The sequence below is a fragment of the Alosa sapidissima genome, chromosome 1 (genome assembly GCF_018492685.1).
Source record: "Alosa sapidissima isolate fAloSap1 chromosome 1, fAloSap1.pri, whole genome shotgun sequence".
Taxonomy (NCBI): Eukaryota; Metazoa; Chordata; class Actinopteri; order Clupeiformes; family Clupeidae; genus Alosa; species Alosa sapidissima.
The window spans coordinates 8,565,539-8,590,056 of NC_055957.1; the positions used below are offsets into that span (position 1 = coordinate 8,565,539).

At 39.8% G+C, this 24,518-nt stretch overlaps 1 protein-coding gene across 5 annotated transcripts in view; it reads left to right on the forward strand.

Annotated features, from left to right (window-relative positions):
- The first annotated feature begins 4,630 nt into the window (after positions 1-4,630).
- The window catches only part of ugt8 (UDP glycosyltransferase 8), a 37,499-nt gene continuing 17,611 nt past the window's right edge, over positions 4,631-24,518 (forward strand). Inside the window, exons 1-3 of one of the 5 annotated variants that reach the window (XM_042095297.1) lie at positions 4,691-4,995; positions 6,429-6,478; positions 23,063-23,889. In XM_042095297.1, the coding sequence (XP_041951231.1) occupies positions 23,065-23,889 (825 nt within the window). In that variant the 5' untranslated portion in view covers positions 4,691-4,995; positions 6,429-6,478; positions 23,063-23,064. Of the gene's footprint in view, positions 4,661-4,690; positions 4,996-5,553; positions 5,574-6,428; positions 6,479-18,293; positions 18,412-23,062; positions 23,890-24,518 lie in introns of those variants that run through there. The other 4 variants (XM_042095308.1, XM_042095279.1, XM_042095319.1 and 1 more) reach the window with 4 other exon arrangements.

A 24,518-nucleotide genomic window follows, 5' to 3' on the forward strand; every position in this document is an offset into this window, starting at 1 on the left:
GATTTGTATGTATTTTACATTAATATTTTAAAGAAAATACATTATTTCATATAAGAAACAGTCTTCTTTTTTTCAATACCTCCCAGGTCATGTGACCTAGTGACTCCAAACTAATGCAGAATAGTTATCCTATATGGGACTCATCGGGCACACCTCTTTTTATGGTCACTGTATGCACACTGTATTTTACATTAATATTTTAAAGAAAATACATTATTTCATATAAGAAACAGTCTCCTTTTTTTCAATACCTCCCAGGTCATGTGACCTAGGGACTCCAAACCAATGCAGAATAGTTATCCTATATGGGACTCATCAGACACACCTCTTTTTATAGCGACTGTATGCACGCTGTATTTTATATGAATTTTTTAAAGAAAATACATTATTTCATATAAGAAACAGACTCCTTTTTTTCAATACCTCCCAAGCCATATGACCTAGTGACTCCAAACCAATGCAGAATAGTTATCCTATATGGGACTCATCGGGCACACCTCTTTTTATGGTCACTGTATGCACACTGTATTTTATATGAATATTTGGTAAAAAAAAAATACATTATTTTCTATATGAATGGTCCTTTTTATTCAATACCTCCCAAGTCATGTGACCTAGTGACTTCAAACCAATGCAGAATAGTTATCCTATATGGGACTCATCAGACACACCTCTTTTTATAGTCACTATATGCACACAGTATTTTATATGAATATTTTAAAGAAAATACCTTATTTCCCATAAGGAATGGTCTCATTTGTTTTAATACCTCCCAAGCCATGTGACCTCCTTATAGGAAATAAGGTATTTTCTTTAAAATATTCATATAAAATACTGTGTGCATATAGTGACTATAAAAAGAGGTGTGTCTGATGAGTCCCATATAGGATAACTATAAAAAAGACTATGAAGGTAATTCAGAAGGTACTTTTTAGACGGTCTCTAAGGTCGGCTGGGAGCAAGTAGACAGGTCATCTGTCTGTACATTGTCTGCAAACACGGGGTGAAAGCGGCCGCATAATTTCTTTTTGAATATCTGTCGAATATCCGAATATCAAATATCAAACTAACTTCACCTCGGTTAGGAAAATCATCCATTTTTACAAACCACAAGGTGTCGCCAAATTGCTGTAGATCGTTTTTTTTCCGTTAGGATAAGTGAACGGCACTACTTGCGGAATGATATGAAAGACGTATCGTAAGCACAAAACCCGTTGCCATTGACAGCGGTAATTATATGTTTGCAGCGGTAATTACATGAATATATCTTACTAGATATTGCTATCCAGATATTGATTTCCCAAAGTGCTAGCAAGATATATTCCTGCTAGAACTTTGGGAAATCCCATTCAAGTCAATGGAGCGTTCTACTAGCATTGTGAAGAGCCGTGTAATAAATTAAAATATATTAGCCTATAGGCTACTGCAACGTTGGCTAACATTGCCTACCTAGCAATGCTATCTATGCAAATGCAATAGATGACAAATAGCAGAATTCAGACTGTCCATGTGTCACACACTTATAAAAAATGCCAATTGTTAAGAATTGATATGGAAATGTTGTAGGTCTGGTAGGTTCAAGTTCTGTCATATTAAATTTATTGGATTTTTATTTCACTTTTGACTTAAAATAATCATCCAAACATAAAAAATGTCATATGGTGTGACTGTCCACCATGTGTGCGAACTTCCTAAAAAGAGTGTATATCCATAAAAAGTATAATTACTTTAAAATTTTACCATGCATATAAAATAATTAGATGTTTTTTACAACCACAGAAAGTTTTGATGTTTATGCATGCTGTCCAACTAAGTTATAATCAAATATATTTTGTCCATAAAATGGTTGTCATATGGCGTGACACTATATAGTATATTTTGACCGGGCATTCATTTGGACATTATTATTGGGAAGAGGACCCTGCTTAATCAGGAAGTAACAATAGAATGTCAGGAGTAATTGGCATGGTCAAGAGGCGAGTTCTGCTTTTTGGATTTTTATATAAAAAGCTTTGAATTGGACATCATCAATCGTGGCCAAATTTTAGTGTCTTATGGTGTGACATCATTTGCCTAAAAAAGTAGCTATTTTCCACAAATATTCTTCATGAATTCTTAAAAAGCACTGCTGCCATGTGGTCAGTTGCATGCTAAATAATAGTTAGCTGTATTTAACTGTCTAGAAAATTAGCTTAACTGTCAAAATGTCATATAGTGTGACGCTGCATCATATGGTGTGACAGCTTTTTTCAAGTCACACTATATGACATTTCTGTCACACCCTATGACCAAATTGCATTTTTACATAAAAGTTCTTGTAAAAACATTATTTAAATTCAGATATTATATGTTTTTTGTTAAATCTGTGATAATTGGGAAAAAAAATGTATCTGTACAATTCATATTTCTCATACTTTTTTCTTTTATGTTACCATGCCATGTAAGTTTAAAAAATAAATACTAAACTTTCATCTATTTTGCTGTTACACGCATACACCATTCATACAGTGACTTCAAAATTCATTGTTAATGATTTTATTGTCATTAAAAACCCTGTTTTGCTCTGACACATGGTGGAGTGGTGCAGTTCATCATATGGCGTGACACCATGTCATTTGGTGTGACATTAAATAATGTCACAAAAAAGACTTTATAATTGAAAAATCATTAAAACATCAATAGCACACAAAGGAAATGGTATCTGCAAGAACCTCAAGAATTTTGAGTGAGTTCTTACAAGAAATATTAGAATTAAGCTAAAATATCTGGTTACACTTAGGAGCATTCTCCACCTTGACAAAATAACTTGTTAAATTTTAGGTTTTTCTTCTAAATATTCACAAGGAAATGTTGCATATCAAAGCAAACGTGATTAAAATGTACAGTGACATAAATTAAAGTAGAAAAAAGTATCTAATTTTCCATTTTATTTCAAATTATTTTCACGTCACACCATATGACAATTTTAGGCACTAACATGACAAATTGACATATAAATATATATTTCACTTTTTATTTTTCAAAAAAAAAATATATTAGTGAAGTTTAGAGATACAGCAACACATATAAACACTTTTTAGGGATGATATTTGAAGTTTTTTAAAATTCCTTTTTTCAGGCTTATTTGTCATCCACCCATGTCCAAAGGTAGCCTACGGTAGGCGACTACATCAGGCTAAGCTATTAATAATACAAATATAAAGGCAATAGATGTGAGGAGTTGGCTGTAAGTTTAGCCTAGGCTATCCTATGTAGCCAAAAGTCTCTCCTGCGTTGACTACTTCAGTCTCATTCTCTTCTCGTTTTCTGACCATGTCAACATTGAGCAACGGAAATAAGGGAGATTTTCCGGGTTACTCACCCAAAAATACAGGGACATTTCAACATTCGTCTTTCTGTTGCTATCCCTCTGCTGAGAGCAAGAATTCGTAGGCCTACTACAAAACTGCTGCACTAATTAAACGAGGTGTGAAGCTAGGTCTAATTGGCATCAAATCGTGCTCTCTCCACACTGTTCTGATCACTCTAAGGTCGCCTTCATGCAAGCAAAACGATGCTTTAAAAACATATTTTCGCTGGAAGGGCAGGGGGTTACAGGACAACAGTACAGAGACGGCCAAGTCTGATGGGGCTAATGTTATGAAAGTAATAGCAATATAGCACGAGTGAGAGTGGGGTTGGTCATGGATATTCCCACGGGAGTTGTTCGGCCGTAGCCACGAGGCCGGAGGCCGAGTGGCGCAGGCAACAACAGCCGTTGGAATATCCATGACCAATCCCACGATCACGAGTGCTATATTGCTTTTAAACAACAATTCTACCACAAACTAAATAATCTGAAAACACCCCAATATAGTTTAAAAATGTTAATTTCGACATCGTTCTTACGCATCAAAAAACAGTTCCCTTTTCAATAGACAGCGTCTTGGTTGCTAGGTAACCAACATTCCAGATCCCTCTTCACGGGTCTTTGTGGTTTACGTGTCTTCTTGAAAGAAATGTTGAAAGTCGGGCTGAAATCACATTCATATCTAGCTTTGCTGCATGCATGTTACAAGGACACTGGGCCATGTTATGTAAGGGACATGGTACTGCAAAAAAACCGGAAACATAGCCTACATTGCAGAACCACTCAACTTTATTAATTTATGGTGAATAAATGTTACACTACTGTGCACAGCTCCATATGTTTTTCTGACACGATGCTAGCACGTTAGCAGCGGTTAGCTAACTATGCTAACGTTAGTTATCTACAAGTCTCCTCCAAGTGACAATCATATTATATAGGCCCTACACAATGCTGGCAATGCTGAGAACAATTAGCATCCTCGTTTATCTTACTTACATTGAGTTGACTGTGTAGCTTAATCCACAGATGTGGTGAAGCACTGTTTCGTTATGATTTGCTAAGGAGTAACCCATTGCTTAAAATAGTGGAGAGCTGGGATGAGAACAATTGTGTCAAATCTTCGCATTGTATCGCGGAGTGATTTATTATTAGCTGTGCTGAGTTGAAATGTCCAGGGATATTCCAACTCATGGAACGTCTCTCGGCCAATCAGAAACAAATAAATAGTTCCATAGAACCCAATTGTTGTATAATATGGGATATTTTACGGGAAAATATTAAAACAGGAAGACAGCTGGAAAAAGTTGACAGGTATGTTTCAGACGTGGTAGACTCTAGGGCTCTTTGCTGTTGTTAGAACGGCAAACTAAACTAGGCCTATTGCACAACATAGGCCTACCATCACGTTACATTTTGTACAAATAAATAAATAGCCTACAGCAATCATACCGGCGCTGTCGCACTTGTCAATTGAAATAGAGCCACCTGTGCATTTTCAAACCAAATGGCCGCTGTTATGCCGCAAACGTTATTACCTGGTTATTACGTAGATCGAATATGCCTAATGATGCAAAGCATCTGATGGTTCCGTAAACATTACCCCCTGAAAGTCACTACTGGATCGCTACTCACAAATCCTGAAACGGGTAAGTTTTTTCTATTAGTTGCTAAACAGGGCTGTTTTGAGGATAAATCTAGTGATTGGTTTTGTCCGTTGACAATGGAGGTAACTATGTCTTACAGAAAGGAATATTCCCGTGTTCCTAGATTTTAAGCATGGCGCTAACATCAGCTAACAAACTAACCTATCTTAACTATCGCTAACTAGCTAGCTAATTTAGCTGCTAGTTGGAATGTGGGGGTTGTGTGTGCTCCATGAGCAATATCCCAGCTAAGTTAGACAACTTAATGTAGTTGCATTCCGTTACTCCATCATCAATAGATCAATATTATTCGGTCTGTTAAGTATTGTTAAATGATATTTGGAATGAAACATGGTAATTTATTTTACCACAACGTTGCTGGAGTTATTCATTATGTTCACATCAAGATTTCAAACGTTGTTTCCTCTCAACGTGCTCTCACTGGCTTCCCGCTCCCGCAGTTTGCAATTCGCAATTCTGACAGCCATGATGTTTTTAGCATATTCTCTTAGCCACAGCAATGAGGCTCATTTTGTATGTTTTAATGGTTGTGTCCAGGTCGTGAAGTTCAAGGTGAGATGGTGAGGTCCGCGATTTCAATCCAATAGACTACACGTTTTTTTTTTATTCAGCTAATTTCTCCTCACGTCCTCTAACGTTAACATTAGGTCCGAAGTCTCAAGCTTTTGGGGCTAAGGCACATCAAATCAGAACTCGAGGGCACCTCGAATCACAAATAACATAGTCTTAATATGGTAAAAGTTGTAACGTTAAATAAATACGTTAATGTGTACACTGTATGTGTGTTTGAAATAGTTACCATTAAAGTTACACTGTCCATAGCGTTACTGTACATTATGCTATTCAGGCCCTGGTGGCCTTACCACTGTGTGTGTAGGATACTCAACAAGGAGAGAGAATTTCCCCTGTGTTTATTCACACAAAGTTGACCTACCATAACTTCCTAACTCTGCACAATATCCCATTAACTGCATGATAGTAGGTTATTTACAATTTTCTGTAAAGTAAACAACTTATAAAAATACATTTAATGCAGAACTATATGCATAGCACATCTTTTGTTTGAACAGGAGTATCGTGTACATATTAGGACATCCTAAAATGTCAAGAGTCATGTTTCAGACATCATGAAAAGGCATCAGGTCTCAGTAAAACGTCTGTCAAGTTTACGGCATTACACAGTCATGTCTCAGACATCAGATAAAAAGCCATCAGGTCTCGGGAAAACCTCTGTTACAGTATACACTAATTCTGCAAGAAAATATATTTGTATTAATCTATTTTGGCAAGTACATGTTAAACTGCTACAACAAAATTCCCTGATATTCCATGACTTTGCCCCAAAAATGATTAAAAAAAATTCCCTGACATTCCATGTCTCGAACAGAATTTCTAAAATGCCTTTGATATTCCAGAAATTCCATGACCCGTGGGAATCCTGACTGGTGCACCTAATGTCATAAGGGTGAGCGCCTACACATCTGCTGTCTCTCCACAAACTAAGCGTTTGTTCTCCTTTGATTAGTGTTGCACGGTGCACCGATACTACAAAAGTATGGCAATACCCTGAAATTAAAACGTCAGAATACCTTATTAGTATCAATACTTTTAGAAAGACAGTGTTTTTTTTGCAATAAGATGCATATTTTATGTCAATGTGTGCAAAGCTTCTATTGCTTCCCGAAGCCTGTGTCTTTTCTCCTCACACACGCACACAGCTTTCAACCTGCAGCTGTCATGCAAGACACTTATCTCTTCTATGATCCCAGAAAGATTTTCCTTGACTTGTTAATTTTTTGAACATGTATTTTATCAAATGACAATAGAAAACATAATGAATTGCATCCATATAAGTTTATCCTTGGACTATGCATGACTATTTTCCTCCAGCCTACCTACCACTCACTGTAATGACATTAAAGACAAGTGCAATAGTTTAAAAATCAATATGAAGTATTTAATAACTAAATATGTTTAGCTATTAATAATTATGCAGATCATAAATACAACCCCAAAACAGAAAAATAGAATGTAATAATCTGCAAATCTCTTAAACTCATATTTAGTTGCAAAAAGGACACAGACAACATATCAAATGTTGAAAATGACAAATTTGACTATTTCATGGAAAATATATGTTAATTTTGGATTTGATACCAGCAGTTTTTAAAAAAAGTTGGGACGGGGGTAACAAAATGCTGGAAAAGTTGTGTAATGATAAAGAAAACAAAATGAAGAATGTTTCACAACTAATTTGGGTAACTGGCAACACGATTCGGTATGAAAAAGAGCGTCACAGTGAGGCAGGGTCTCTTAGAAGTGAAGATGTAGAGGTATTCATCACTCTGTGTAAACCTGTGTACACAAATGATGAAACAATGTAATTGTAATGCTTCTTAACATGAAATTGTGACATATTTAACCTCTTATGGAACGGCTGAAATTCCTCGTTTTTTGGTCTAAACGGCATACCCAAATTAAAAGTGGTACAGCTCCCATATACTTTGACACTCAGGGATGTGATTGATATCATTGGAAAGGTAACACTCTAAAGTGTTTTTTACAAGTGTCAGGGTCATTCTAGGCCTTACTGACACTGAGTTACAGAGGCTAGAAGGGAGGTTTTTTTCCCGTCCAAGTCAAATATCTGTAAACTGACTAAAACACACTGCTGTAAACACATACAGCAGAGATACAGCAGAGATACAGACAATACAAGACCAGAGCCAGCTCTGTCTCAGCTTACTACAGAAAAAAATTGAAGTCAAAAGACTCAAAAATGGATTTTATATGATTTTTTTTCTACAGGTATGTCTGTGCGTTTTTCTTAGGTCTATTTGGAGACTCCAAAAGGGACTTTGGTTACCAAGACTGCATACTGAGCTTCAAAGGCTTATATCTTGAGAACCCCTTTGTCTAGAAACATAGTATTGGTCTTAAATGAAAGGTAACACTCTGATGTATCTTGTAAGGTATTTGGATTTGATGCCAGTCATTTAGGCACAGCATGGCATAAGCATAACCACTCAAAACCCATATTTTCTTCTATTCCGCCTAAGAGATTTTGAAAGAAAAAGGGCAAACAAAGTGCACTGGCCAACTTTTTGTATATAAATATTAGAAAAGTGCAAAACTGAACTGTGCAAAATAGTAAACCTGTCAAACAAACACACACACACATCGAAAAGTGCAAAACTGAACTGCAAAAAATGCAAAAAAAAAAGTGCAAAAATACAAAACACACACAAACACAAAAACTATTTACATACCTATTTAAATAACTATTTACATAAATATACAATAAGTAATTACAAACACACACACACACACACAAAACTATTTACATACTATTTACATAACTATTTAAATAACTATTTACATACATATACAATAAGTAATTACAAACACACACACACACACACAATAAACTATGTACATACTATTTACATAACTATTTACATACATATACAATAATTACAACTTGTTCAGGGTGTGCCATGCATTATAGCAGTCCCTGTGTACAGTGAAACACAGGCACACATCGCATGAGGTGCATTTCACTGTGGTCCTCTGGTGGCAGTGGACACACCTCCTCCGACCTACAGTGCCATCCTGTGTAAAGTGCACTGGTTTGTGCGTGGCACCTGGGGGAGCAGGAGGGGGTGGCGGTGGAGGGGATGTGGTGGCAGACCCCACAGCTTTCAGCTCCAGCACCAAGGTCTCGCGAAAGGTCTTCTGTGGCATTGCGGTCTCCTGCCTTGCACTGGCCATCTCCTTGTAAAGGATGAAGGCGTTGACGATGGCAATATCAATGAAGTGAAAGAAAAAAGACCGGTACCACTTTTTGGTCTTGTGGAGGATGGTGTAGTAGCCTATCAAGGCATCTGACAGGTCCACACCACCCATGGACCTGGGTAGAGAAAAAAATATAGGAAAAGAAGCATAGCCAAAGTTACATTACACTGATATTGACACATTGACATGATATCAAAAGTCAATTCAAAGAGTTGAAATTATGAAAACAGTGTACATACATGTTGTAGTCCTTGATGGCTGGTGGGATGGAGACCTCCAGCACAGACCACTGCCCATCTGCCCCCTTCACTCTTCTCTGGACCGTGTCCTCTCCATGTGCTGTGTGGATTGTGGAGCACATCAGCACATCTCTGGTGTCTCTCCACTGAACAAACACAATGGGCCCCTCGCGGATCCAACGGATGGTGCCCCTGGGAGCCAGCCTCTCAAGCCCGCCTGCCCTGTTTTTGGGGAACCCAATTCGCTGTTGGCGAATGGTTCCGCAGGCCCAGATCTTCTTCACCAACAGATCCCGAAAGAGATCTGGGCTGGTGTAAAAGTTATCAACAAATAACTTGTATCCGGTACCCATCACTGTTGTATTCACGAGCCGCATTACGGTGTCGTAGCTGAGCCCCTTCACGATTGGTAACCCTTTGCCTTCATAGACAAAGAAGTCCCAGGTGTAACCATTGGTGGAATCTGCCAGCACAAACAGCTTATAACCCCACTTCACAGGCTTATTTTTCATGTACTGGCGGAGTCCACTGCGGGCTTTGGATGCAACCATCCTTTCGTCAATGGCAATACACTGGTGGGGGGAGTAATTTGCCATGCACACCTCTCTGATGTCATTGTACATTGGCTTGATTTTGCAGAGCTTGTCGTACCCGGCGGTGCCTCTCCTCTCGGGGTATCAATTATTCCCATGTAAATAATGATGGCTAAGAACGACATCATCTCTGGCATAGTGATCCTCTGAAAGGTTTGTGGATGGTCAGCTTCTCCAAATTTGTTGGAATTATTCAAAATTTTTTGAAGTATAGGATTGGTCATAAATAATATAACTGTAACACTGAATATTGTGAACCACCCATGAGCTGACCACCGGGTGTGCGTGCTGGGCGGAAGGATGGCTGTCGAGGCATGATGTCCTCCACATCAGTGCCTTGCCATGCACCTTCAGATTCAGAACTGCTTCTTCCTCCTGCTCTCCCCCTTGCTCTCCCACTGGCTCTTCCTCTGGCTCTCCCTCTTGATCCACCTCTCGCTCTTGATCCACCTCTCGCTCTTCCTCTTGCTCTTCCCCTCCCCCGTCTTGCAGGCTGTGTGGAGGTAGAGGGTTGGGGTCCAAGCTCTTCCTCATCATCCTCCTCCTCCTCATCAGGACACCTCGGGGTCTTCCTGGGCCTCTTTGACCCCAGCTGCCAATCTGGGTCAGACTTATCTGGCTCTCTGAAACACAGAAATAACCTACATTTTGTTAATGTAAAATAGTATAATACATTGCCATATTTGCATTTAGCCTGTATATCAAGTATCCTGCCAAATGTAGGCTAATTTATTTATTTGTGAATCCATCTGTAGCTAATCCAAATATGCCCATGGTGACCTATCTGACTGCATACTGCCTAATACTACTACTAAAACAGTCCATTTTTCCAACATAGGCTAATCAAGGATATATATATATTTTTTATACTTTTACTTTTTATTTGAAATATCTGCATTGATGGAGGCAGTAGGCAAACGTTAGGCCTACTTTCGTTTTGCACTTCAGCTTGTAGCCTATTCGGTGTTTAAACAAGCATGCGTGGAAGCCTTGAGTTGTCAGTAGCGTTCTACCTTTGAATAAAATGGGAGTATTACGGGAAGCTACTTTTGTGCCTGTTCGCTACAGCTATATTTTGCATATTGCAGCAAATACGTCAACTGGGCTAAAAGGCATGTTAGGTTACCTTTCCTTCTCTCACTGCATTCTCAGAATCTTATCCTGTTCCTACGATATCCGATGAATTCGGTGGATAGAAGAACTAATTTCTTCAATCTTTGCATCTTGGCTGGCTAGTCTAACTTTCCACTTTTTCTGCGTGCTCTTGGATTTGATAGAAGCGACTACTAGCGGGTCACAATGCGAAACTGCTAACGTTGATGGGAGGTGTAGTTTTTATGCTGCATTCGCGACATGATTCTATGGTTTGCACCAGTAATGTTTCTTGATGTTGCGGTGTATTTTGTAGACAAACATTGACATGGTTAGAAGTCATTGGCACCAGTGCGCCTAAATAGTTTTTTGCACTCCATTATTTTTACTCGCATGTGCAAGTGAAATGGGCGCACTGTAGAGCCCTGCTATATGCCCAGCTTGATACTCAATTCAAAAATTGTAACAGCTAAAATTGTATTGAGACATGATACAGAAAATACCACCTGGGCCTGAGCTTGTTTAAAATGGACTGAGGTAGCGTGAAAAGAGGTCCTGTGGTTAGACCAATCAAAGTTTGCCATTCTTTTTGGAAATCATGGACTCATCTGGGCTAAAGAGGAGAAGACCTATCCAAGTATCCAACCTATCCAACTTGTATTAGTGCTCAGTTCAAAACCCAACATCTATGACGGTGTGGAGGAGCATTAGTGCTTACAGCATGGGCATCTTGCACATTTGGCAAAGCACAATCAATTCTGAATGATGTAGGTTTTGAGCAACATACTGCCATCCAGGCGATGTCTTTTCCAGGGATGACCTTGAATATTTCAGGAAAACAATGCCAAAATGAATATTTAAGGTGGTATGGTGGTTGTCAAGCTGATTTTTTTTTCTGACTTGTACAAGCAATTTCAGTCCAATTTTTTGGTTTCCTGCTCAACACGACATGCCAACAATAAATGTTGAATATCTTCAAAACCACAAGGACCATATACATAAAAATGGTATCAAATGAAAGCCACCACTCATGGGATGTCTGCTGAAGTGTCAGAATGAACATGTATTGTGTAAGAGGCAACAGAACTAGAACATGAAAAAAAAAACAATCTCCACCTAAAGAAAACCAGTTTTCAAAGTGAATATCAGCTTGGAAACATAACATAGTATCCCAAAATCTCTATCAATCAGTACCCCTATCTATGGGAATGAGTCAAGCCAAGTTTACAGCTTGTAGGGAGAGACAGTGCAATGCTGCACAAGTTATAATACTTTAATGTCAGGGCGGAAATGTAGAACTGTAGATGGTGGTCTATGATGCTATTTGACTTCATTAATGTACCATGTTGTAACACAAATTATATTTAATTGACATATCACTATAGTTATTAATTCCATCCTAACATAACTGCTCTCTCACTTCTTTAGGGTTAGGGGTTAGTAACTAGTTGGTAATAATAACTATATAATAGTCGTATGGCAAAGTATGTTTTTCCCCCATCCAAGCAGTGAGGTAGGCAGTCAACAGAAGGCACCCAGGGACCATGTCCATGTGCTCAATCTAAGTCCTGGTCAGGGACACAAAAGAAGAGTTTACTGTTTTGATAATTAACACCTTCCCAATACAAAACATGCATGCATGCATCCAAGGGCATAATATATTAGGGCTGTCAAAATAACTGATTCATTTCGATTAATTAATTTGAGAAAAAATAACTGATTAAAAAAATTAGTGCAGATTAATCGATTCCGTATGACCTTTGACCCCGAGCCGTTCTAGTCAGTAAAAATTAGACTGTAAAATGAAGGAGAGAGAAGAAAACGTGCTGCCTAGATCATTGATCATTGCACACAATATCATGCCAAATAATCTGAAACAATATAGTTGCATATACCTATGGGTGTCTTCTACCTAAAAAAAATAGGGTGACAGCTTGTACCAAAACATGTCCGCAAAAGTTTTAACAGAAGCTCTTTTTCAGAATTAGCCCCCTGACTAAGATCACAGCCAAACTATGAGCCTACCTAACAAGTTTGGTGCCTGTGGGACTTACAGTTTGATGATGATAATGTTCCTTACAAATAGCAGCAGTTTGTCTGCTTGGACCCTAATTATTTCAAAAAATGTCACTGCATGGACACAATGTACTGTACATCTAGAATTTGATTTAATTTGGTTGATGTGAACAATGTTTTTAAAAATTCTAAGATAAGGTGATGCTTTGTGAAGTGATACAGACCATGAAGTGCAGAGGTTCATGGGACTCTTTCAGAGTAATTTCTTTTCAGCCTGTAACAGCTGCACATTTAGATTTTTAGGGCATTGTTTTCAAACATAACTTGTTGTGTTTCTACTTAGACAAGATCATATGCTTTGCAGGAAATCTATTGTAATAATATGTGAAGTCCAACAGAGGGGGCCAGAAGACTTATTCAGAGAACAAGTGTGGCATTTAAATTTCAAGGCATACAGGTGCACTCAGAATGTAACCTAGTAGAATTCCATTTTGTTATGCTGTAGTGTCATATAGTGTAGCATCTTAGTTCTAAATTTGGGACAAAATCTTAAATGTAAGGTTTAGTTTATAAGACGATAATACAGTCTCAAATGTGATAGCATTGACTTTTCTAATATCTCTATAGGCAGATTAGTGGCTGACTCAAACATGTTGGCCTCTTTGGCACATGTATGCGCCAGGCCAGTTCACACCAACCCCCACTCCAATAAATTGACATTTCATTAACAAAAACTAGAGTATCTTTCGTAACCTCTATTTACACACAACCCAATGGCTCTTTGACTAATTACATACACCTGAGGCATTTTTTTACCTATAGCATATAGTTTGGACCTATAGCCTAATAATAATAACACAGGGGTCTGGGCGGTGTCTCCCCCAGGATTTAAAAAACAAATCTGGTTGCTTATCACACTATTGTAATGTGATTCAAGAGAGACAGGGTTCAGGAATAGGCTACTAAAGACATGTTGTAGAAACACAACCACAACCTTTCTTTGGTTAAAAATCATCTCCTATACTTTCTTTGGTTATAGTCCGCGATTCACATTAAAGGCGCTTTAAGCAATGCTGGGAAACATTCTGTTGACGTTCAAACAAAACAGAGAGCTAGATAGCTAGCTCACTACTTCCTTTTCCTCCCTCCTGTGCAATTGAAACTCTCCTAACTCTCCGCATCTCCTGTGCAATTGAAACTCTCCTAACTCTCCGCATCTTATCGGTATTGGGCTGGAACAGTTTGTCGTGTTTTTATGATCCAGATTGGACCAGGTTGTTTTTGTTGCCGTTTTTGAGCCTGGGCTGTCCAAGTGAGACCACATTTTTTTACAGTGTATTCAGGGCACAGGTAGCTAGTGGATGGTGAGGTGATGTTTGCTGTACGTGACAAAACAGGTTTTACCTCAAACCGTGTTACATTGCTTAGAGCACCTTTAACTGTAAGCTATCTCCGCAAGTGCATACTAAACATTTTTGCCCAAGTTCTGTGCTGTCGTCACATTTGTAAAATTACTATAATCCCATTTACCTTTACTCATCTACCACTTGATACTTTTTACCTGCATCGAATCGCAATTGAGTACGCATCTAATGTAGCTACCACTCTCCAGGATTCACTTTCGCTGTCATTGCGAGCTAATAGGCTAATATATGGGAAATACTTTGAAGTTCCCTTTGAGTCAGATCAGGTCAAATCCTACACCTTTTAACCATGTTGACAGATAGGCTACCGCATCGCAGTGGCGCAGTAAATGGAAGCTCTATGATAGTGTATGCTACTGACGTCTATAAAAACAATATATGGAATAAAACTAGACAGTTAAGCTACTAGAGATGCGCGGATGGGCTATTATTTCAACCGTAACTGCATAGCAAAACTTATCATCCATCCGCCATCCATCCGCACCAACGTTTTTTAACCAATTTTCAAAACCGCACCCGCCCGCCATCCGCTGTTTGTTTTAATGTCTATGGGTGATGCGTTTGATTGGTTCAACCGCCACCCGCCCGAATTTAATTAAAATATTATATATTATAATATTATTAAATATTATTAACCGTCATCCACCCGATCCACGGTTTAACCACAGAGTCCGCGGCTATAACCGCGCATCTCTATAAGCAACCTCTGATTAGCATTGCTGATTATTGTTAAACTGCGATATGTGAGTATCAGCTAGCGGAGGGAACTTGTAGCCTAAAATGTACCTGGACAATACTGTGCACCTGCCCTAATTCTGAAGCAGTGGCCACCGCTACCAAATAAAGAGGAAACACTGCGGAAGAAAAGGAATGCTTAATGAACAATAAACTAAGCTACATCAACACAATATGTGGAGTGAAACTGAATGGGCCATAATACTAATACATACGACTACTGTAGTTTTACTCATTGTTAAATTGCAATGTGAGTGCCAGCCAGCGGGGGAGGACACGTCGGCATGGATCATTTAAAAGACAACCGCAACTACATTGTGCGTCTGCCCTAATTCTGATACCGTAGCGGCATTCATTTAGCCGTGGCAGGCCGTCATCCCAAAATCAACGTAGAGGAAACACTGGTGTGCCTGCTCTAACGACTTTCCCTGTGAGTGTGGCTCCTTGGTCGTTCCCATGGCAGGAGGGGAGGGACCCTGTGTTTAGCAAACAGCGCTCACAAAAGACAGTGGATGATGACCTATGCACTCCTCATCAGAGATAAGAACATTAGACACAAGCAAACCTCTCAAGCCATAAACATTAAAACAAGCACAACTCTCTACAAGTGTGGGGGTTGATGAAAAGTGTAACTTGGGGGATGATTCCACGAAAAACTGTAGTCAGAGCATGGGGTGACATACAGACTACAGTATGTGTTTGCATTAATCTAGATAATAAATACCACATACTTAATACATCCAGCTATGTGTGTGTGTTGGTGTGTGTGTGATAAAGAGAGTACCAGTGTGAACACACAGACTGAAACGGAACCCAGAGTGATTGACCAAATGAATGATTCAGCAGCCCTCTCAGCCCGCATCTCTCTACGCCATCTTCAAGCCATGAAATATTCACATACACTCACACACACAGGTGTACAGAGATACAGCAAGCCTGGTTGGTGTGTGCTCATGTCTGTCTTAGTGTTTTCTTTCTTTATTTGGTTTATTTCATTCTCTTTTTTTGTTTGTTTTTCTGTATCTTTGTCTCTCCCCTCTCTTCCATTTGGTATTGTTTATCCCCTTGAACTGTAGAGTGTCTGCTAGCAATTAAGAATTGATATCATGATCAGGTGTCTTTTTCTTACATGCCGTATAATTGTATCTGTCTTCACACACACACACACACACACACACACACTCTCTACGCACAGAGACACATTTTAAACACAGAGGTGTATAAATCTGCATTTGTATTTGTTTCCCTCCACTAAGAATATAAATGGTCTTAGGATATGTGAGTTACTGATTGGGGATGGGTATGCCATAAATTGGGGGGGGTGGGGAGAGATAAAGGAAGGTGGTGATTGGTGATTGGAACTGAAATAGGATGTTCACTTGTGGGTTTGTGGTCAGAACAGGCGACCACACATCCAATCAGATTGCAGGGATGGTGATGACTCATGGAATAGCAGTCCCCCGCAAGGGTAGATGGGTAACAAGCAGCCAGTGTTTGATGAAATAGCCGTTTGTGATGCACACACAAGCCTGGGCACACACACACACACACAGCCTACATACACAGTCCTTTAGTGCTGATTTGTGACCTATTCGGGGACATTGAGGCTTAGGACACACTAACACATTCACAATCTGTAGCATGCTGTTCACTGACTTTTTCTAGCTGTTAGACCTAAGGACTGTTGTGACTGACCGTTTTTTTTATATATATGGCAAAGGTGAAACTGAAATAAGTTTCATTTTGCTATATTTTGTTCTGCATTTTGTTTAACACTCTGGACACTAATCTGGTCATTAATCTAGCTGTCAACTGCAGCAACTCGAGCTAGGTAGCACCATTTTTTTCCCCATACCGATAGTACTCGGTGACCTTAAGAAACAGAGATCTATGCGAAATATGGGCAGAGTTTTCCTTTAAGTTAAAGCCTTAGTGTTATCCCCTCAGTGCCATACATATGACCTGCAGAGCTGCAATAACTAATGAGCTTCAGTGCCTTTGTACCGCAAAGTTAGTCGTTTTTTTAGTAGTTAGAAGAAGTTAGAAGTCTTTTTTTACTTCACTGAAAAGCTTAGAATACGGTAATACGAGATATTGCAGTCAATAATCCTAATAAAATTCTTGAATTTCCCCTTGGGGATCAATAAAGTATCTATCTATCTATCTATCTAAAACTATATAGGCTGCAATTAACACATGCACAATTAATTCAAGTAACCATTTTATGTCAAGTGTTAGGTCTTAAGATGTTTTAGTTCCACTTACACACTTGCTATACTGTTTAATTCAGTTGTCAATTTCAAGTATTATTAGGCCTACAGTTTGAGAGATTTAGGTTACATTATGAGAAAATTATATTCTGAAATGTGTTTATCAAAATCAGATGTTCTGTCATTAGTCTGCTTTAGTTATCATTAAACTCAGAAGACTATCATTAGCTAACTTAACTGAGCATGGTTTGTAATACAAAGCTTATTCAGGACTGTTTGCCCAGGCTTTGGGTGATTAGCCCTTCTAAATGTATTATCATTTATCAATGAAGATTGATTCAGTGTTGTGCTATGTGCCATGCAAACTAACCTCCCTCATAGCTTGCACACACACACACACACCTATGTCCTTGTTATTATTTAAACTCACAGAGGTGTATAGTGAACTTTTAACATTGGTAAGTGTGTGAGGGGGTCTGTTTTACTGCTGCCACTTATTCTAACGATCTTCTGCTCTTATTCCAGTTGTACTTTGCCACGGGCAGAAAAACCATACAAGATAGATATTATCAATGATTAGCAAGCCGCCGCCAGGCTTTCTTCTTCACTTTTGCTCGTTCTGATGCCCTGCCACCTGTCCCGCACGACCCCCATTTCCCCACGTTGTCCCTACAGTCCTTGGCTGTTATAAACCCTTTCATAAAGGGCAAAACTCGATTTAAGCATAAGTTATATGTGGTATAAGTGGTGACTTTAAACATATTATAATAGACGCTTTGCTCTGATGTTTTATTGTTAGCCAGAATTACGATAAGTTCTCTTTATTTATTTGTTACCTGAAAGACGATGCGTTCAAACCAGTTCGAAGCATACAACGATTATGGGAAATTAATGTTACCTGAAGTACCGGTAGTTCAGAGCAAGCCAGTTTTATCCAGAGTGGGCCTATGCTGTATGAAGGCTGTAATTGCTAATGACCACTCAACAAGTGGTTGTTGATGGTGTAAACTGTACTTGGCTGCTCTCCTTTGGGAAGGTGGGGTTATTCTGGCTATTGTTTTCTATCGCCTTGTGGAAAAAGGCGTCTTCGCCACGCCCTCCGGGTGACAGCCAGTGTCGCCTTTCTCTCTCCCCCCCCTCTGTATTTCTGCTTGAAATCTTCCACTTCTGGCGAAGTCATCATATTGTGTGGATTTACTTCCCGGACATTTAAATAAACTTTTTTTTTCTCCACGGGGGTCGAAGGGTTTCAGTGCTATTCTAGCGCATACACGTCCAGGGACACCTGAGCAAGGTAGGTCGCTCTGCATAGCGTTGCTCATCGAGTATAAGGGCAACAGGTGTGTAGCTACCTTACCTTAATTATCCGGGAATGCCAGTGTGTAGTGAATGCTCTTCGATTAGGTCGTGTTAAAGGTTCACGTTGATGGTTTTATAAATAGTTTTTTTTACAACGTCTTTACGGGCAAACCAGAAATTTAGATGATTATTGTATAAAATGCGACGATGGCCCACGGCAGTTTAATACGTCTGTTATTCTAAGCCTATTTTGACCTTGAATAACGTTCGCAGGTTGACGAAACTGGTCAGATTAGTAATGGTTGTTAAACAAATCGCTCGATAAGAATGAAATAAATAGCGAAATTATGTTTCTGTCCTCAACTCGTCCCTCTCCAGTCAGCCCGCACTGGTTCTTCAATATTTATGAGCTCGGCTCGGAGCTTGCGAAACAGATACTATGGGCACACAACACAGGGTGTAGGCTATACCTCTCACAAGCAAAGAACAGGGCAGTTTTACTTTAGCACAAATGGTAGGCTACAATTATTTCGTCATACGTAATATCTTCTCAGGTGCCGATGAGTAAATAGAATTAGTTTGGCTAAGTTATCTGAGATGAGATGAGTTAACTTTAGTTGAGAAGAAAGTTCATCAGGTGATGAGCTCATGTATTCTGTTTTCTTTTTTTAATTAAATAGTTAGCCTTGCATTTTACAACTGTATTAAGCAGAATTATCAAGTTTCAGTCATATGCTAGTGGACAAGTGCATGTGACCATCAGGAACATGCCTTGTTGTGAAATGCTCACGCTGATACTCTAATGCAGGGGTGGGCAAACTGCGACCCGCGGGCCGGATCCGGCCCGCCAAGCACTTTCATCCGGCCCGCTGAGCATTTCATTTGGTTATCAGGCTGCTCGCTATTTTTTTCCTGCGATAGAGACGACGTTGGTTAGCTTTATTGCAAACTGCTTTTCACTCTCCTTAGAGAACGTTTACAATGTCAATGTCAAAACATCATGTTAAATAGAGATAACATCATGTTAAACTAAGTTAACTCTTAGTTATCTCCTTTGCAGCAGATCTAACGTGAACATGCGATCCATTTAATTGGGAACGCGTCTGCACTCACGAGAGGGAGAGAGAGCCGCAGGTTCCAGCTGGCTTGTCATTGTTGATAATTGATATCTCCTTCTTATAAGAAAGTTTTAAAAGGAAATCATGAAGGCAGCAGTAGTTCCCACTACTGACCATTTAAAAAGTGTAAGAGGGCCATACCGTAGCAGGCAGAAGATCATTGAGAAATAAACGTGAATTAAAGCGACAGTGCACAATTTATACATTTGTTAAACAGCATAAAATTAGCAGTATTTTTAAGCAATTCATATTTTAAAAGAAATATTTTGTCATACTAAATTATAGGCTATAAAAAATGTATTTTTTTTATGTGTGTGTCTGGGGGGTTGGGGGTTGTTGTGCGGCCCACTGGCCAATTTTCAAAACCCAGTGTGGCCCTTGAGCCAAAAAGTTTGGCCACCCCTGCTCTAATGCCTCCACTCCTATTCCAATAGGGGACAAGTGTTGGGGTGTGTATGTGTCAGGAACAGCTTGATTGATGTAAAATAGCAGTTTTAGTCTGAAACTAGTGAATTAACTAATAGGGCTTGGAAAAACCACCAACAGCCCAGTTGGCTTTAGAAAAAAATGCTTACATTATTTTGGTTGTCTGTTGGTGACATTGGTACAGTTGGCAAAGTCTTGTGTAAGCGTTGTGGGGAATTTTGTGAGGTTCCCAAACACCTTTATACAAACATGCCTAAATTGAGAAATATTTGCAGTGTTGGAACATTGTATGTTTAGACAATAATGGTTTAAGGACAGACTTTAGCAAACCTACAGTAGGTACCATGAGGGTGAAATGAAAAAGTGAAAATGCCAGCATTGCTGTGTCACCAAAGCATACAGTATGTTGTGTATTTGAGAGGTTGTGTGTGTGTGTGTTAATGTTACTGCTTCTTTGCATTTGATTGGTAATTTGCACACTTTCATTCCTGTGTTAGGTTAAGTGTGTCTGTGTTGGTTTTTTTTTTGTTTTGTCTACCCACAAGTCAGTTGCAAATCATCCCTCCCATTACATGTGAAAGGTAACAGGAAGAAAAGTTGCCTGACGAGTTTCTTTGTCATTTGACTCATGGTTGTTTCTGTGTGTAACTGTAGGACCGAGCTCTTGCCTGGGTGTGTTTAAAGCAACACCAAAGAACTTTCCCTCTGTCGCACACACGCTATTTGTTTATCCAGCACCGGCTTTGCAAATAACGATGTCCACAGAAAAGGTAGAATATTTTGCATGACTTATAAAAGTACGATGTATTGCGACATCAGATGCAAGTCAAATTTGTAGTTTCTTATGTCTCATTCCATTGAACTACAGATCCGCTACCCGATCTGGCAAACTTACATAGTGCGGTTATAGCCGATAGTGAATGCAGAATTTCCGTTCACCCTGTTACGAGTTGATGAACCACTGAAACGATTTTGGAAACATTATTTTAAGGTATAAAAAATCTTTGGTGTTACTTTAAGTAATAACTTAGTGTTGGACCTGCTACGTGGCAGCATGCTGTATATTTTGTCAACAAACGATGTGTGTGTAGGCAATACATCATTGTTCAAATAAAGAGGGAGATTGGAAAGAAGTTGTTGTGAGCTGGGTGCCACAAAGTGAACAAGGAGGTACTGAAATATAGGCCAGGTTCTGTATCAGAGGTCGTCCTCAGTAGCCTCTGGAAGCCACATTCGCAGCCAGTGTTGGCCCAGTGCATCTTTACTGCATAGTGTGTGTGTGTGTATGCAAATCTATACAATTTAAAAAGCCATGGACTACATTGCTCATTTTCCTAACCCGACATCTGGGTAACGTATCATTCCCATTATTGTCCACCTAAAAATGAAAATGTCTATTTTTCATTTCTCTTTCTCTCTCTCTTTCTCTCTCTCTCTCTCTCTTTCACTTGGTCTCTCTCTCTCTCTCTCTCTCTTTCACTTGGTCTCTACCTCTTCTCTAATCCAATGCGTACTGCCCTCAACTGTCGTCTCATTCTAATTCACTCTCTCTCTTCTCTGTTCCTCTCTCTGCTTCTTCTTACACTCTTTATCTTTTCTCTAACCCGCACCAAATTACTCCCTCCTTTTCTACCTCACATTTTCAGTGCTTATGGGTGTAGGGTAACCAAACCCCTCCATTAGTAACCCAAGCAGTGACGTCTCCCAGGAAGCAGGCAGTAAACTCTAGGTAGTCAAGGGATACAAAAACTGGGTTGGTGCACAATATGGCACATGTTGGATAGTGATCAGGGATCTGGGGCAGAGTGGATTTGTGACTCAGGTGTATATCTGTTGAGCTGTCAGTCATCAATTCCCAGAGCATTTCTGCCAGTGGTCTATATAGACTACCCTGAGCACATTAAAGAGAGGTGGACTTATTTTCTTTTGTTGTCAGGATGTTGAATGTTATGCAGAGGGGAATGGTTTGTGCTTGTTTGTGGAGGTGAAATGATATATTGGTAGTAGTCACACTCACACAACTCAGGGATTCATTCCTGCTTTGGTTGTCATGACAACCCATTTAGTAGGCTATGTTATAGCTTGGGACTTTACAAACTCATAATTATAAGTTAGTACACTGTGTATAATAAATTAGAATTGGAAGTACGAGTGATTTCTGGGTGGAAGAAATCATTTCAATAGTATGGCTAAGGAGTGATGTAAGCATTCCTAAATGAAAACGTATTTTTGTGTAAAAATAAACCTCTTGTTTGCAGAAACATTGAAGCATAACATCTGGAAAAAGACACTTAATTTGAGCAGATTCCTATAGATTTCCCAGGACCATTCTAAGGCCTTAAGGCCATACAGCAGTCACTCAGAGGCAGGCGGAGACAGATCCGCCTTGATCTTTGTCCTCCTGATGTGAGCACACACACACACTGAGTAAACACAAGCCCTGTGATGTGTTATTGGGTGTAAATGGCTGTGAATCAGTCACCTATTAAGGCCTGTCCACACAGCCCATGGTAACTTTAACAATAAGTGTAAAAACTTATTTGAAAAAACTTGTTTTATAAATGATATAAACCCTGACAACTAGCCAGAATCCATGAAGGATGTTTCCAAGAGGCTTTCCTTATTGTTGGTTGGGGTGGGCACATATGTTGTAGTTATCATTATGTATCAATGTGAACAGGTTATATAGAAATGGACTATTTACATCCCCTGTCCCACTTCAGATTTTGTCAGTAATGTCTTATTTCATAAGCAGTCGTTTAAGACATTTTTAAGCTAAATATGTGTGTGTCCTTGTCTGTGTGTGTGTGTGTGTGTGTTGTCACAGTGTGCATGTGTGATTAAAGGTATGTCTGTGTCTTGTGTTTTGCAGTGTTTACTCATGTTTTACCACTCCAGCTTAGAGTTCATATAGAGTTTGTATGTCTGTGTCCAAATGGTTTTACATATATGACATTATTACCTTGTTGTCTATAGTTGAAACCACATTTTGCCTAAATACTGCAATATGAAAAAAACATCTGATGCTCTTCCCTTCCTCTCCACCCTTTGTTGCTCCTCATCTCTTTCTCCCTGTCTGTCTATCTGTCTCTCTCTCTATAGCCATGAAGCCCTCCCCTGCCATTACTTCGCTGCTGCTGCTAGTGTTGTTCAGCTGGTCCTGGGCTGCCAAAATAGTCGTTGTGCCTCCCATCATGTTCGAGAGCCACCTGTACATTTTTAAGACACTGGCCACTGCCCTGCATGCTGACGGTCATGATACAGTCTTCCTAGTGTCCGAGGGCCGAGATGTACCCGAGTCGAAGCACTATCGCTTCCAGCGCTACCCTGGGATTTTCAACAGCTCCACGGCTGATGACTTCCTCCAGTCCAAAGTGCACAACATCTTCTCTGGCCGCCTGACTGCCCTGGAGCTCTTTGATATCCTGGACCACTACTCCCAGAACTGTGATGCAGTGGTGGGCAGCGAGGCCGTGATGGCACAGCTCAAACAGGAGAACTTTGACCTGCTGCTGGTGGACCCCAACGAGATGTGTGGCTTTGTCATCGCACACATCTTGGGTGTGCAGTACGCCGTCTTCAGCACAGGACTTTGGTATCCGGCGGAAGTTGGGGCCCCTGCGCCCCTTAGTTATGTCCCCGAGTTCAACTCACTGTTGACAGACCGCATGACCCTGCTGCAGCGGGTGACCAACACGGCTGTCTACCTGGTGTCTCGCTTCGGAGTCCAGTTCCTGGTGCTGCCCAAGTATGACCGCATCATGAAGAAGTACAACATCCAGCCGGTCGTCAGCATGCACGACCTGGTGCAGGGCAGCCGTCTGTGGATGCTGTGCACTGACATGGCCCTGGAGTTCCCCAGACCTACGCTGCCTCATGTGGTCTATGTCGGGGGCATTCTGACCAAACCACCCAACCATCTTCCTCAGGTGAGCGCCAGGCACATGATTTAGAAACTGACTGTAGCTTTAGTAAATGTTGAATTGACAGGTTTTGGTCAGAAACTGGTTGTGGTCAAATCTTACTGTGGCTGTGCTGACACACTTTGATCATGTTCTTCATTTGTATGCAGACTTTAAAGGAAGTAGTCAGGGGTGGACAAATCCTTATTTTTTCTGCTTGCCCATTGGACAACTGAGCACTCTAATTTCCTTGCCCAGACCTGAAATGTGGGTGCCCAGTGTCAGTATCATAATAAATAGACATTCATGTCTTTACATGAGCTTTTACTAACTGTAAGCCTGCTCTCATATTCCCATTATACGCTGACTTGAAAAAAAAAACATATGACATAATTTACTTTGAGTAGGAGAGCCCACTTTGAGGCCACAGAAAGATTACAAAATACATTGATACACAAGGGACGGCTGCTGAGGTGTCCCAATATATTATTTGAATTAATTATTCATATTATTATTAATTAATCATTCATATTATTATATGAATTAATGGACGAGGCAGAGGCTTGTCTGTGTGTGTGTGTGTGTGTTGTTACAGTGTGCATGTGGCAAGAACTTGACAATGCAAAGCAGAGTGGAGTTTCCTCTGCCAAGTGCAT